The 17,024-nt window shown below is 39.7% G+C and overlaps 1 protein-coding gene across 4 annotated transcripts in view; it reads left to right on the plus strand.

The window, feature by feature from the left end:
• The window catches only part of lrba (LPS-responsive vesicle trafficking, beach and anchor containing), a 179,846-nt gene that overhangs the window by 15,132 nt on the left and 147,690 nt on the right, over positions 1 to 17,024 (plus strand). For all 4 annotated transcript variants that reach the window (XM_023406305.2, XM_023406306.2, XM_087174014.1 and 1 more), the window contains exons 2-8: positions 9,443 to 9,674; positions 10,945 to 11,045; positions 12,092 to 12,187; positions 14,015 to 14,136; positions 14,905 to 15,031; positions 15,808 to 15,927; positions 16,732 to 16,878. In XM_023406305.2, coding sequence (XP_023262073.1) covers positions 9,443 to 9,674; positions 10,945 to 11,045; positions 12,092 to 12,187; positions 14,015 to 14,136; positions 14,905 to 15,031; positions 15,808 to 15,927; positions 16,732 to 16,878 — 945 coding nt within the window. The remainder of the gene's footprint in view (positions 1 to 9,442; positions 9,675 to 10,944; positions 11,046 to 12,091; positions 12,188 to 14,014; positions 14,137 to 14,904; positions 15,032 to 15,807; positions 15,928 to 16,731; positions 16,879 to 17,024) is intronic.

The raw sequence follows: 17,024 nt of genomic DNA on the forward strand, positions 1-17,024 counted from the left end.
ACCTTGACCTTTTGAGTCGATGCAAGAAATGGTTATGATTGTGCACTTTACTCTAAAAATCTGAGAGATTGACTTATCTGGAGCCTAACTTAAGATACACTGACCAAATGTGAAGCAGTAGAGCAATGCTTTAGTGAGCTGGTGTTCTACTAGCACAAGGATGCACATTCATATGATGAGTTGATACATTGCTGCAGAGGAGGGTAATGCCTGCAACATAGAACAAAAAAGTTACATATTTCATAAGGCAGGAATTGCACTTAACATGTTTTTAAAGCTACATATCATGAATTCTGTTACAAATTGTTGAATGTGAACAAAACCGTTTGTTTATACAGAAAGCTTCACAGGCTGCCTATAGGTTTAAGTGGCTAATCAAGGGTGGGTCCTTTTTTAAGTCCAAAATTCTCATTTCACTCCCCCATGCATCGGGGCAGGCTGGAATTCCTCACTAATGTTTATCTCCTTCCTTCTTCACCTCCCTGATCCAGCTGCTATTTTTAACATGTTGCGCCGGAGCCAACCTTCCTATTTACGGCTACTATGCAAACTAAAATCATAAGCAATGCTGTATCCAACAATGAAATTCTTTGTTTACCTCATGATCACATCGCCCTGTCTGCTCTCTGGCAGGCGCCTCGCAGTAACAGAGAAAACATATTCTTCAGCATGAATTTTGTTAATGGTGAATAACCAATTCCAGACAGAGACCACGTAAAGATTTTTTTCAAGCAGAAAGCCATGCTGTCAATAGATCATATTGAAGTATTGTGTTAAATTTGAGCAGCTCATTCCAGAAGCGGACGACTTCAGTCGGTCAAAGTGTTACTGGAAAGTTAAAAGAATGCCCTAAAGACTGGACTCTGATGTCTAATGAGGACCATTTCCTGACAAGCCTTTTCCTTCTGTTGACAATAGCAGCCACCCTGCAGATTGCCAGATAGACAGTGCTAGTGTTAAAGAGGTCTGTTATACACCTCCATATGTATTGGCTTTGCTACGACTTACTGGCTCAAGGTTAAAAAAGGTCAAAAGCAGCCTCTCACTATGGTTCTAATTGTCGTGCATGTACTAATGTTTATGTGTGTGCCTAACTACAGATGATCCATGTATGATAACTAACATGTCAAAGTGTTGCTATAGAAAACATTCCTCCTCACCCTCCCTGGGCTAGTTCCTGCTCCTGGGCAGGATAGTGCATTTACAGTTTATAAGAAATTAAAAAGTTCAACTCTTTTCGGAGGATGGAGGGAGCTTATACAGGAATGCTGACACACTTGTAATTTCATCACATCTCACGCTGTCAGCAAGTGAAATAGCAGGATGGAACAGCATGGCTATGGAAGGATGGATAGTATCATAATCTTTGATGTAATCTAAATTCTCTCTCTTCCATTTGGATGGAAATGTACTGTCGGTCCTAATTATGCTGTTGCTTTCCCATTTCTTGTTATGGGTCTTTGATTCTCCCATCACAATAATACAGGATAAATGATATTGCAATTGCATGACAGAATTCAATTTAATGTAATCCAAAACAGCATAGACTTATACCAAACCAATGTTCTTAAGCCAATGAATGGAATGACAAAGGAAGTTATATGTTGATCAGACTGCTGCCTAAGCATTATCACGTTTTAATGTAGTATAAAAATGACTGCCAGCCAATGTTAAAACAAAAGCTTGGCAGGTTATCCTTCTGAAGTTATTCTTGGAATTACAGCTATTTAAATCTCTCTCTCTCCACCTACTGTACCTCTCTGTCATTGTTTGTCTCATATTGTAAGCGACGCAGCATTGTGGCACTGAGGAGAGAAAATGTACTCAACAGCGACGGATGATTAATCTTCTAATTTAAAATTGATTAATTTAACAATAATGAGTAAAAACCCAAGAATAATTTAGAAATCAGAGCTGAATAATCACCAGTTCATTAATCTGAATGTTACGGTGCTATCAAACACAAAAAGAGTATATGGTGGCACCATGAAATATTCATAGTGGATTTGCAATAACAACTCATTATATATGAAGTGAGTGAGTGAGTGAGTGAGTTAAAAAGGTTCTAGTGAGCTGTGATCATTGAACCAGTGTTTTCCATGGTCACTGCATGCATAATTGTCACCACTTTACCTTCTACTCCCACTTTGATAAATGTAGAGTTGCAGGCTCATCCACCAGGCTGGATGTAGGTAGGTTGCTCTGTGAATATTTTCAACAAAATAAGCCATAGTAACACAGGCCATATTACATTAAAACTGCTCTTGAGTAGTTTGGTTGTGTATAACAGGTTGTATCCAGGGACTCTGGGTGAGTTGTGACAGCTGCAGACTGTGTAGAGAGCAGTGGAAGAATGGCTGAAAATGTAATCATGATAAAAACTTTCATGATATCATGAATATTACACAATAAATAGGTCCACATTTCTCTTTTTGATAGCCAACTGTTGTTTTCAGTTTTTAGAAGAAAAAAAGGAAACGATTATTTTCGGCATTTGTTAGAAATATCCTCTGATCTCATCCGGTGTAAGTCATAAATTTTAATATTTCCAAATCGCTGACGTGCACCAACATTTAGTCAACAATAAGGTGAATTTTCACTTTCACAGTTTATATTTGTTTATACTGACAGAGGCCTATATTTCCCACTGACACCAACACATTGGGTGGTGGAAGGAGACTCATTTTATTCCTTGGCTCTTCTCTGTATACTTGAACTTATTATGATGTAATTCAAAAAAATGTAATTCATGTTTCATTGCAGAGAGCATTTTCCATTTTTTTTCTATCTTTTGTCTTAGTAATCACCTGATCATTTCACAGTACAGAATCATAAACTAACTGAGATAAATGATTTTACCTTTTGACAGAGTTAAAAATAGACGTCCTGTTGTGAAAATGCCTTTTAACTGATGTGTGCTTTGTAATTAATTTGTCTGAAATTAGTTGTGCAATAGGTCCTTTAAATAGCAGACATTCTTTCATAGTAGGAAAAACATAGCTGTTTCTAATAACAATAACAATGACTCTGTTCAACTCAAGCGTCCCAGTAACAGCGAGCCAGCATGCGCGATACCAGGACTCTGAAACTGAAGCAGTTGGAATCCAGCCATCCTTGATTTTATTATTTACACCTGAGCTTTTCTTCTGTCAAGAGTCAAAGTGCCTTCAGTGGAAATGGCCTAAAGCAGGCAGCAGAAATGTTGACAGGAAAGAGTTTGATAAAGTGAATACTAAACACAAGGCAGACTTCAGTACATGCCCCATGTTCATCACTGCCATTAGATTTAGAAGGATTCCAAACATGTACCACTTCACCTGATGTCTTACTTATTTTATGAATGTATTATAATCAGGGCTTGATATAATTTTGTAAAATGTGTAGATTTTTTACTTTGTTAAACATCTTTTTAGAAGTCACTAAAGGCTTCGCCTCACTATTTCCCCTCATCTTCTCCATCAGAAGCTCATTCCACCATATCGCTGCTAGCACTGGAGGGATTTGAGTGGGACAGATTATTTGGTTGACCGCCCTATCTGCTGGAGCCATTTCAGCATCTCACATCAGCATGTTGGAAATGTGAGTGTTCATCAGCAGTGAAGAGCGCAGCATTATAAGATGTTGTCATATCACGAATCATGTTTTTGGGGCCACAGTGATGGATGTTTCGGTTTGGGTGTTGTGAAGGGTGGGCTCTTATGGAAGAATAAGCTAAACTGCTTTGGTTTAACAAGATAGCTTGTTAAAAGAGATCCAGTTGAGAGAGCTGTTGAAAAAGTAGGCCAGTGGTGAAAGCACGGTTACTCTGATATCCTGTTTGTGGAGTATTTTGCTGCCTTGATTTATATTGAAATGGATTGAAAAGCCTAGTCAAGCTGAGGTTGTTATTTCACACAAACTGGAAAATTTAACAGGGCCTTACAAATGACATTTACATCACACATGTTCTAGAGAAATACTTGTTTCTTACTGTACAATGGGATCAACCAGACATTACACAATACAGCTCTTCCCTTAGACTTATCCCGTGTCTTATACATCTAAAGTGACACATGACATCAAGTGATATATGTCATGTGTTCTAATTGTTGAGAGTAATTCAAAACCCGATAAAAGCCATCTGACAAACTAGAGACATGCTAGACATGAGCACAGATTTGTGACGGGCGTTCTTCTATTGTCTGTTCCTGCTCATGTCTCATTCAGGCAAATGACTTTACATTCAAATCATTTCATCCATAGACTTAATTGCAGTTTCATTAGGGAGAGAACTGAAAGATGAACATCAACATGGATACACATACACAATGGACAGACAGGCTCATCACCCTGTAGCCATGGCTTGACAGCATCAGTGTTTCTGCCTATTAATTTTAGCAGAGTAATTTCCTCCCCTTTTGTACAAAATGACTGTAATTTGTTGTTTTCTCTCTCATCTTCAGCATCACATGACTGGCTGTAATGCTTTATAAGTCAGCTTGCTCAGACCTCAAATAGCTCTGCTCTTTTAGTAAATCTTTCCCTGCTCTATTCTCAGTCTCACTTCCTTGTTCACTGCCAGAATGTGTAATCTCTGTGGTTTGTAATTAGAGAAGGGAATAATTTACACTATAGTCAGACATCACCAAAGTTCTTAGAAAAATCCATACCGCAGTTGTCAAGACATTTCATTCAAAACCACAAATGCCAACTTGCTCAAGGCGCTACTTGAAAAGTCAAGAGTTCCCCAAAGTCAGAAGGCTTTATCCTCCACGGACCGTGGATGTGAGGAGAACATTTTACAGAAATCCATCCAATAGTTATTGAGAGAAAAAACAGTTCTGCTCTGGCTTTACTGCATCTTATCTTTTTCAGTATTCCACATCAGCTAAGCATAAAAACATTTTTGTATATTTTGTCTTATAAACTTGCATTTCCACTCAGTTTTTTAAGTGCCATTTCAACGTGTGAATGGAAATGGATGGTATTATTTGTGACAACGGTTTTATTTCAAAGCTCCATTATTCAACCCATGCATACATTTGACACTTTGCTCTCTTATCAGGGTTGATGTGGTAGAAATATTAACCTCATGTCAGACATTGTCATTGTTAACATTGGATTTCAAATCTCAGCTTTCTAGGAGTCTATCATGTAAGCTGAAATGGAAGGTTAGCTGAGGCAACAGATATGAATACTGGTTCCGGTGTACCATTTAGCCCTGCCATCCTCCTATGTTGCTCTCCATGGAGACCATAGAAGCCTATTTGGGCTTTGTGTTACGGCCCAGTGGCTGCTTGGCTGCTCAGCCATGATTAATTCAGGCAGGCCTCAGGGGAGAACAGCCAGGCTGGGTTACCCAGCCAGGGATCTGGTGTCTAGCTGCCATAAAGACCCTTTGCTGTAGCTGAGGCTGGAGCTGGCAGCCTTCCACACCTGTTCCTAAAATAGAGCAATGTAAATGATTTGAATTGAACTATTTAACAAATTGAAATATTGTAAACATCTTTGCCATTTACCAATAGACACATTTAATGTTCTCACACAGCTATAGAAAATGGTTACTTAAAATTATATTTTTAATTTTACATTTCCAAGTATGTCAGCTGATTAGTGGCTGTGTAATTCATTCAATCTGTTTATGTTATAAAGGCTACTGATCATATATTACTATATTTTGTACCCAGCACCAACATAGAGATAACCAGCTGCTGCGCAGTTTCTACCAGCTGTAGCACTGCACTTAGATTCTGTTGGCATGGCTGCTCTCTTGGCTCTCTGGTTTCTACCTTTTTAGATATACCTGTCAGGTAAAACATTCACCTCTTTGCATGACAAAGATAAAAACTGAGAAAAAAAAATCCTTATCAGCCACTCCAGACAGACTCTTTAGATGCAGTTATTAGAATAATCTTCTTGTGAATTACAGACTGTAATACTTTCCACACAGACATTTACAGACCAACTGATGTTGAGAGCCAACACATTCTGTAACAACAGACTTCACAGGTCTATATTTGTCATGTAGTCAACAAAACATCAAAGAACAAGAAAAAATGCCCATCACCATTTCCTTCAGGCTAAAATCAGTCTGACCAACAGTGCACAACTCAAAGATTATCAGCAAAGAAGGTGGAACCATCAAATGTTTTCCATTTGTGCTTGAAAAAAAAAAAGCAAATTCCTGATTAATTTTCTCTCCATCAACTAATCAATAAGCCTAATTATTGCAGCCTTATTAAACACATAATGTTAAAGTTTTTTTAATCATTAATGCTAAAACTAATAATCAGTTTCTTTATAAAACAGTCAGTTATAGATTTTCTATTTTGATCAGTGGCCATCACAAGTCCCGATTTCCAGGAGCCCAGTGGAATTTGAGAATATGTACAAATATATATATGAACAAACTTTTGGTATATTTTGATTTATTTTAAAAATACTTTCACTGTTGTTGTTTGTCTATCAAGAGAATTGAATCATTGTGGCCTAAATTAAAATAAGGATAAGTAGAGGGAGGCCGGTCAAAACTGACTCTACAAACAGTACTACATGCAATGAGACGATCTGCCAAGGTAATTGTGCAGTGTGTCTTAAACCTTGAAGGGAGGAACAAATCAGGTCCAACGTCAGCCCTATTATCCTCCTTTGTGTGCCAGACAGCCAGGTGTGTTTCACTGTAGTGCGGCACTCTGTCTCCGTCCTCATATTTGTTCTTGGTCCCTTTGGTCAACTGACTGATGGATGGATGGTTCGTGTACGGTGTCAGGCTCATAAATCACCTGTTACTGTGGCAAAGTGGCACCCAGCATCCATTAATGGCGGACCTGGCTGCCGTCCACTCTGAAGTTAGTACACTTCACTCCGTAGACAGCTGTGTGATTTATCAAGAAAGCGAAGGAGCCAGGTTACCAGTGGGGCATTAACAACATGCATGTGTTGTTATAAATATTTTACTTAAACACTGGCTCGCTGCCGTAACAGGTGGTCACTGGATATTTTAGGCAAAATGATTTCCTTCACTGGAAACCTTTGCATTTGTTTGACCTTTTATTTACTCTATTTACATGTATAAAATTGACTTTATCAAACAGCCAAGTCACCCAAATTACCAAAAAAGTGCATTTCTTCACATACTTCTTCTGGGTTGTTTTAATTTGTCAAGGTTTGAGATATCTGCATCTCAGATTTCTGTCCCCTCTCCCCCTAAACAACTGATGTGCTGTTTGTGCTATTCATAGCGTTGAAAACTAAAGCGGCAAAAGCTTTCATTGGAACTACTTTCTACTAAATAAATCCGTTGTGTGGATTATCCAGAGTAGCCGGGACATTGTTTTTTTGGAAACAAATTGCTGTTGAATTTCTTTTAAATTCTGTGAGCACCACAGCTCTGCATTTAGAAATTCCACTCAACTCCATTGTTGAGGGTTGGCAGCAGCAGCAGCAGCCTCAGTTATGGATTTCTAAAAACCTGTTTACGTAAAAGCAAAACTCTGGACATGGCTAGACACGAGTGGGGTGAGAGAGAAAATACATATTTTGGTAATTTGGTTGAAACAACCCCCTTGAATTAATTTCAAATCAAAGTAAAGATAAGCTACTTTATGCTGACTAAAACTTGAGTGATTTGATTAACCATTTCAGTACTGACCAACAGACATTCCCTGATCACAGTATTTCCTGCTTTTAAATCTACAGCATATCGAGACATAGATATCTAGATTTCCTTGTTAAAAAATGTCTTTTGTGCTCTTCATAAAATTAAGTTTGGCTCTGGGGACTTTAGGGTTAGGGTTGATGGGCATTTTCTAGAATATTTGTGACGTTTATAGACTTAACAGTGGATAAATTAATTGAAATAGTAACAGACTAATCAATAATATTTGTTCTTGAATACAGAACTGAACAGTGTTGTTGTCACAGGAACAATGGCTCAATATGACCGTTTAATACATGTGGCACTTTACTATGACAATAGTATAATTATGTTTAACATATTTTTATGTTCTATCTTAAAATAAAGACTGTACAAAGGCGAGAGATAAAGGAAATGGGACTTGTGTGTTCTGTGATTTTGAGCAGGGGTGATGGATAACATCATTACTCTAATGTTGATACTTGACATGAAAGAATAAATACATATCTGTGAGATGAGGTTAAAGGGACAATAGGTGAGGTGTGTGTGTCAGCGTTATTATCACTTTATCCCCTGTCTTTAAAGATGTTGCGGCAGCAGCGTCCCCCTCCTCTCCTATCTTGTACCCAGCACTCGCACATGGAGTTAATCCCACCTCACTCATTTTAATGGGACAGTTTCCATTCCCTGGACCAAATCACATTGTTTTCACAGGCAGCGTGTCTACTGGTCGAGTACGGCTATCACACTTGTATTTTTTTCTCCAGTCACACCTCCTTGATTCTAAACATGACAGTCTTACTCACAATATTAATTTGACATCAGCATTGTTATTTTCCTTATCTTTTTCTATTAGGCAGGGTTCAATAATAAAAATGTCATCACAACTATTAAGAATTGACAAATTATGACATTTATGGCTCATACAATTTATTTCCACACACAAAGAACATTCGTCCTCGCCGCCCCCTGAACATCCTAAGCTGGAGATCACTGCTGAGGCTGACTTACATGGTGGGATGCATTTATTTGAGTAGGATTTTGTGCTTTTGATTCAAAATACAGGCTTGTGTTGGTGGCTGTAAAAGAAAATGTGTTTGATTCTTTTCCCACAGTACACAGTGAAACACACTCATGAGTATAAAACATGCAAATAAAATGAAAAACGGTGCTTTGATTTAAAACACTGGCAGCCACTGTTGATCAATATAGATGTTGGGTTGAGTCATCACTCTCACTGTGTGTATGCTCTTTAATATAGTAAGTGAAAATTAATTTCAACCCATGTCTGTGTCTGCCAGGCTGTGTCAGATGCTGTTAATATTCCAGGGCGTCCTACAGGAACAAAAGACCTCTAAATACACTTCTCACTGTTCTTGTCTGTCTGGATGTCTAGCTTAGTTTCACTGACATGGCTACTTGTTTGATATTTTCTGCTCTGAGTTTATAAACGTGTCTTCAGGCTAGCTGTAAAAAGCACAGTGCACTGACAGACAGAGATGCAGATAGACTGACAGGGACCCGTGTTTCTCCCCTGACCTTTAATCCACTTGGCGAGCAGCAGCTCTGATGCATGATTAATCATCTGTTTAGGAGTGTGCACACACATAATAATGCAGTGCACATATGTATGCCCTTTTGAAGCTCTCGGTTATGTTTTGCTGGTGATAAAAGAGGAATTCATTGTTCTTTTGTGTGGTTTTTTTTTTTTTTTTGAGTTGTTTATTGCTCACTTCTATTTACATGATGACTAACTGACGCTGAACATCCTCCATCCCCCGTCTCCCTCTCCCCCCTCCCTTACCTCTCTTTGTATCTGTCCTCCAGCTGGTCGGTGGACAGTTTGACCTGGAGATGAACTTCATCATCCAGGAGCCGGAGAGCATCATGTGCATGGTTGAGCTGTTGGACAAGTGTGAGCCCACCTGTCAGGCCGAGGTCTGGAGCATCTTCACCGCCATCCTCAAGAAGAGTGTCCGCAACCTGCAGGCGTGCACTGACGTGGAGCTCATCCAGCTGGTGCTGCAGCGTATATCCACCACTGACAGTATGATCGCAGGTACTGACAAGCATACCTTGTTCAAAAAGTCTTCTCTTGATTTACTTTGCATTGGAGGCATACGACACAGTGTTTTCTGTTGTGTTACCAAACCAATCCCCCATGACAGCAAGCTTTGCTGAGTTGTGCTTGACCAAGACAAATCACTGAGTCCCCATCACCTTTTGACCGCTGTGTGGAGAGGGAGCAAGCAAACGCATGAATTCCAACTTCACGAATCAGTGATCAGAATCACAAATAAAATAACTAACTCTACAATTTTCCTATCCAGCCTTCTTTTAATTGCAATACCCTCATGGTTTCATCCTCCAGTGTTGCATACACTGATGTATTACACTGAGCGAGGACACAATCATCCTGTACAGTCTCCCCTGAGTCTCAGTCTAGTCTGTTGCCCATCTGCAAATTACTACAAATTAATCCTACAGTGTTCGGCTCAGTGAACTTTTGCCAGCCAGAACAGCGCTGGCCTAGAGGGTTTGTGCAGTCAAGCAAGGGTGATATAGCCCAGCAGTAACTAGGCGGCTGAAGGGAATGGTTATAGTAATGTTCACCACACTACAAATCATAGTCTATTAACTCGTTAATAAAGTCTTTCAGAAGCATGTAACATTTTTTTATTGATTGATATTTACAGATTAAAATTCTTCTTAGATTAATCTTTTTTTTTTTTTTTTTTTTTTTTATTATTTTTTTTTTTATGTTTAAGCTCAACAACTTCCTGTTTGTTGCAGATTTTTACATGTCTCTTCCTCTCTTCATATAATTTGTCTGAAACACTGAAACACTGATTGTGAAGTGCAGAGCCAAACAGCAGAGTTTTCATGCTGATTTGGAAAAAGACCAGCCAGATAATACTTATCTTTATATTTGGAGGGCTAAATCAAGGCTAGTGCATGTACACTCTAGTCATAGATCTGTCAGTCTATGCTTCATCATTAGTCAGTAATAACTAATGAAAGAGGCTGCACAGTAGCTGGGACTCCCAGAGTGTCCTCTCTATTTTAAGTCTCCTGTTTTTTTAACTTGGGTCCTGCTCACCCTACTTTTCTTTTAAATATGTTCTAGTGGCTGTGGCTTCACTGCAATATTTAGTTAAGAAAACCGCTACTTAAAATTGTAATAATTCTGAGGTTGGATGATACTATCCACAAAGTTTTCTTGGCGCTTCCTTTCACTTTTAGAGTAAATTATTGTATCGTATCAGCCTCTTTAACCCAGTATGTTTCTGTGTTTAATCCCTGCCCTCTGCTATGTGTCTGTCTTGCAGACCTACTTGTGGACATGCTGGGTGTGCTTGCCAGCTACAGCATCACAGTGAAAGAGCTGAAGCTTTTCTTCAGCAAACTACAAGGGGAGGAAGGCCAGTGGGTGAGTCAGAGTCATGCCACGCCGATCCGTCTTTGTCGTCTGGGACCTGCATGAGGAATGTGCTAGCAACACTTCAACTGCTGCCGTCCCGCAGGCCAATGCCCTCATCATAGACAAGATAAATCATGTGAAACCAGACTTCTACTCCATAGTGTTCCTGCATCCAGAGCAGCACTACATTATTGATATTAGGGGGTCCATGAGATTATGCATGAGTTTCTAAATTTACGTTACTGTTTTCACTCTATATTTACTATAACATTAAAACAATATGAGCCAAAAGACGTAGCATTTGCACAGTTGTGGAACATGAGAAATAGACTGCCTGAGCTGAATGCGGCTATAAGAGAGTAGTCGCTGTGAATTTAAGATGTATGATACCTTAACAGAAGATAAGTTACTACATCCAGACAGAACCAGTGGCTCAGAGGGAGAGGCAGATGAAGCGAGAAAGAAAAGGAGAGTAACCCATTGATCACTGACGCTAATCAAGTTGTCAAGGAAATAGGGCAAGTTGATTTTATGCTTCTAAATTTCACCTCACCCTCCCACTTTCAAGCAGCTCTTACCACTGCTCCGCATTTTGTTTTTGTGAAATATCCGGGGAGACAGGGTGGATGGGATGAGTGCAGAACTTCAACTATGAAGTGCCATAGTACTGAACGCAATAAACTACAACCATGTTGAAAAATGTAAAAAAAAAAAAAAAAAAAATCTGTTTTAACTCATATTGATCTGACTATTAAAATTCTGTGTGTTAGAGCAACATATTTTAAATGGGTGTACTTTGCAGTACAAAGTGCTTGTATAATGTGATCATGAGTAAAGTCTTCTGCTCAGTAAATCTCTTTGGATGTCAAAGTCTAATGAGTCTGAGGGGTAAATTTAGAACAAGCAAAAACAAAGTTTCACCTGCTTTTAATAATTTGTGGCTGCATGTAGGAACTTTTGTGTGTGTGTGTTTGTGTGTGTGTGCCTGTTTGGACATTAATACCACATTATCAGTTGCCTAAAATGATCCCTGTGCATTTGTGTTTTTTCCTCAGCCTCGTCATGCAGTGAAGCTTTTGTCAGTGCTGAAGTACATGGCTCACAGAAACGGTCCTGACTCCTTCTTCAGCTTTCCAGGGAAAAATGCAGCTGTGAGTACAGTGCCACTGCACTACCAACTAAAACAACACACCCATCCACTCCCTAACTGTGTTTATACAAAGATGATGAGCTAACAAGAGTTGAGAGTAAAGAATGGACTGCATAGTGTTTTCAGTGTTTCACTATATGGACAGAAAAATCTATTTGGCTTCAGCTTATAAAGAATATTTCATAAAAAAATACTAATGAGAGGGAGAAAGACAGGACTTCAGATACTGCATGGTGATCTCTCCTGAATCCCTTTCATAATACGTACTTTCTGAGCTGCTTTCCACTGAGCCAGCCATTCACTGACCCATATAATTTTGCCTCATTGATAAGCTTTACACATTCTCTTAGTTATTTTCTAGTCTGCTATTACGACTCAGACCCTCCTCACACCTCAAAGACTTCTGCACTCTTTCTGAAATGTTGTGAAGAATGTAGAAATGGAGCTGTGTCTAACAGCATGCTTTCTGATGAAACAGTATGTGTGTTTGCATGTGCTCTTTAAGTCTGCATAGTTAATGTGTGTCTGACTAAATTACTCATGTTGGGGCAGTTCAGCTTTGGACTATTCAAATCGTGCTTTGAGGACTTGGGTTTTACCTTGCCTGCTCATTATTTCATTCAAAACTTCTCCTTGTTCCTTTTCATTAGTATAAGGGAAAATTCGGCTGCAACCTTGTCTCCTTTCCTGTCTTTTTATAGATGCACAATGTGTTAATTTAGACAAACTTTCGATGAGGTTTTGGTTAAGAGTAGTAAGTGTGATACAGACACATTACAGGATAAGAGCTTATTTAGCGCATTTTTGACTATCAGAAACAATTTAAAGTTTCAGCTCTTTTTAAGTGTGTTGCGCTCTCCTGTTCTCGTGTTCGTTGCACTGAAACTTTACAAAAGCATTGTTTTGCTCATGCATGATTTACCACATTCATTGAGAGATGCGCTTGTTTTTCCTCTTCCTGCCGCAGAGCATGTTGTAGCATGCCAGTATGTTCATTTCAGGAGGATTTTCGCATACCTTAGTACATCACAATGACTCTTCGATCAGTCATTAGTTGTAAACAACTAAGTCACTAAGTCTTTGGACTAATGTCTTTAGGAGTTATCTGTTTGTAGGAACAAAGGACAAATGAACAGTTGTAACATGAAGATGAATTAACTTTTCATTACATTAAGTGCCCATCTTACAGGACGTTTTTCCTCCCTCTGTGTAAAAATGTTCCCCATTTAATGTCCCAGTAGTTTATGCAAGGCCCTTTACATTGTGTGTGTGTGTGTGTGTGTGTGTGTGTGTGTGTGTGTGTGGGTGGGTGGTTGCCAGCTTCTGTATGTAACCTTCATTTGCTGTGGTGATGGTGTTTTTATGCGTACAGAAGTCTGCCTTGTGGGTTTGGGTCTGATTTGGTTCATCTGAACTCTGTTAGAACTCCTCTGTGTCTGACAGCATAGTGTTTGAAAAGTGCACATGCACCTTCCTCTTCCTGTGTTGCCCCGCTAATGAGAGAGGAAGGCCTGGGAGCACATTATGCGTGCACACACACACACACACACACACACATACACACACACACACACACACACACACACACACACACATGCACACAAAGATTATATTTTTATAATAGTTTTCTAACTTTTCCTTAGAGGCCATGATTGCTTCATATTTGTTTGCTTAATCCTTTTTTGTGGACTATTGACATGACTGACCTACTATACTAGTTAATTAGGTGCTGTTTATTTTAAAAGGCTCACTGCATCTAGTCAATACAAAGGTAGCCATATATACATCTGTGACTTCCTGTTTTCTACTGTCATTTCTTTCCTAACAGGCGATAGCTCTGCCTCCCATAGCGAAATGGCCATACCAGAATGGGTTTACATTCCACACGTGGCTCCGCATGGATCCTCTCAACAACATCAATGTAGACAAAGACAAGCCTTACCTGTACTGGTAGGTAACATAGGAACGATATACCTCTGTTATTTGACCAGTGAACCTAAACCTTTGCCCTTTTTTTGGCATTTAAATGTTACATTTTGTTTGAACATGCTATATATGTAAGAAAATGCTTAAGGAAGTAGTGCACATTGTACTGTAATGAAAGATGAAAGGTGGTGTTGCACAGCTGGATAATATTGAAGTTATGTTTTTAAGTGTTAACATCCCCACTGAAATGTGTTTGAAGCCCAAAGCTGTACTGCAAATGTTTCTAGCCTCACAGATGAAAAAACGGTTGTGCGCCCCCCCCATCTTTCCTGTCTCCTCATTCTTTGCTTCCTCTCTGAGGAGCAAGTAAATCAAGCCTCCTGCTCATCTTATTTTCAACCAAAAATGTATTTCTGTCAGAAATCTAATTTATACAGCAGGGATCTGTTTTGGCTTCTGTGAAAGTGATAACCAAGCCGGGCAGCCAACGAGCTGCTTGAGAGAATCTGTAATAAAAGCTCCTCTGCCCTTTTTAAAAAGAGATTAATTCACTAAATCACATGCAGGGGCCCCATCTCGCCGGGACGCAGAGAATGATGGGAATAGTCTGTGAAGTTGAGAAATTATTGTTTGCTATCTTTATCCTTTTGAGACCCTTTTAAAGTGTTTACATGATAAATTAAATACTATAACCCACGTTGCCCTTGAATGTAGTCTGCATGAAAGTGAGCAGCCTCGAGCAAAAACTAAAGCTGTGTGTTTTGTGCTCTCCCTTTATTTCCTTCTTTTCAGTTTCCGCACCAGCAAAGGCCTAGGTTACTCTGCGCACTTTGTGGGCGGCTGTTTGATAGTGACCTCATTAAAATCCAAGGGAAAAGGATTCCAGCACTGTGTAAAGTATGACTTCAAACCACAGAAGGTACAAAAGGAAGACAACACAAAACAGAATACAAGCTCTGGTTTGGTAACCCGGGCAAACCAAATATTCATGGTCATAAGAAGACAAATCCTAGAAATTTCTCTGTAAATAGATCATTGAAATCATACGTCAGCACACACATAATCAGTCTCACACACACACACACACACACACACACACACACACACACACACACACACACACACACACACACACAATAAATCTAGACCTTGCTCTATGAAAAAAAACTGTCACATCTCACTTTACTCTGGGGAAAAGCAAAACTAGAAGAAGCAGGAATGAGGGCGCTGGGAGAGAGGGATTATCCGGTACTCTCAGTCCCTCCCAGGCGCAGTACACAGTGAAGACCATTGCAGTCAGAGAGAGCCTTTGCCTGTGGACAATTTGAAACTTCCTCCTTCCCCTGGGCATGAAGGCATCACCTTACCTCAACAAGCCTCATGAGGACTCAGAGGACTCATTTTAGTTGATTTTTTTTCACTCTATTTTTAATGCATGTTCCTCCATGTCCGGAGGTAACCATAATAACCTATTTCACTGTGGTAACAGTAGTCTGAGGCTGAGGAGAAAACTAGAAACCGAAGTAGGTGGGATTGTAGCTTGAGGGGACTGAGTCCTGAAATGTGATGGAATGAGGCTAATTAAACAGCTTATACTCGAAGGCTGACTTATTGACATCTAGTTGTGTGTGTGATTGATACTCCATATGTACTGTTGCAGTTTCCAGTGTGAGAGCATGCTTCTTGTTGTTGCAGTGGTACATGGTGACTCTTGTTCACATCTACAACCGATGGAAGAACAGTGAAATTAGCTGCTATGTGAACGGGGAACTGGCTTCCTTTGGAGACATCGCCTGGTTTGTCAACACCAGTGACGTGAGTAGCAGCAATTTGAACACGTTCTGACACCACAACCACCTGTAATATTTCATTGTTAAACAAAATCTAATTGAAAAATGGTTATGGGGTAGAAGGTGTGTGTTCATATACGGGTTGGAAAAGGTTTTCTGTCGAATATCAATTTCAAAACCACATATTGCTGCAGGAGTTTGTACCAGAACCGAAAAGCAAAGCCTCCGCTTCATGCCCTCCTCACTCACAGATATATCTAATCTCAGTCTTTGCTGTCAGAGGGCTCGGGGGTGAAACCATTCTCTCCATCTTTTAGCATGGATAGCACAGTGGAAAATGACTACATACACAGACTGCACCTCTCTCACATCACCATATGAACTCTCTCACAGTCCCCAGGATTGCTTTCTGTCATGCTGAGATATGAGGTTTCTTAAATCAAATTTTGTTCAGGACTGAAAATGCCTCCACAGTGTGCTATAATCCTCTAGAAGTGTCAGTATGTCAGAAAGCAAATTAGCTTCTTGATTGAGACGTGGCCTCATCATTTTCAACACTTCTGCTTATGCCTCACTGACCATGACACGAGGAAGATGGGACGTTATCATGTTAGCCACAGTATGCTCATAGTTTGAGGCTGTTGCCATTTATAGCAAGTGTTGACACGAATGTGCCTTTTCCCTCTGTTCTTTCTTGTTATTTTTGGTCTTGTTTGTCCTTCCTTCTTATTTTACTTCCTTATTTCCTTCCTTCCTTCTGCCTTCCCTCCTTTCTTTCTTTCTTTTCATCTATATCTGTGTTGTTGTTGTCCCCCCCCCACTACTACAGACATTTGACAAGTGTTTCCTGGGATCGTCAGAGACGGCAGATGCCAACCGTGTGTTCTGTGGACAGATGGGGGCAGTTTACCTGTTTGGAGAGGCTCTCAGTGCTGCTCAGATCCTGGCCATCTATCAGCTGGGTCCAGGTTACCAGGTCGGAAAGAACACAGCATGAGGCATTTGTGCAATAGTACCATTTAACAGAGACGCATAACAGTTTACACGAGCAGATTAAGTATGCTGAAAATCAACTGAAATTCGTAATAATTTTCAATTTGCGTTTTCCATGTATTATTTTAA

Source organism: Seriola lalandi, unplaced genomic scaffold, assembly GCF_002814215.2.
Source record: "Seriola lalandi dorsalis isolate HSWRI2012SDOR001 ecotype SW California unplaced genomic scaffold, Sedor1 jcf7180002054301, whole genome shotgun sequence".
In the NCBI taxonomy this organism is placed as follows: domain Eukaryota; kingdom Metazoa; phylum Chordata; class Actinopteri; order Carangiformes; family Carangidae; genus Seriola; species Seriola lalandi.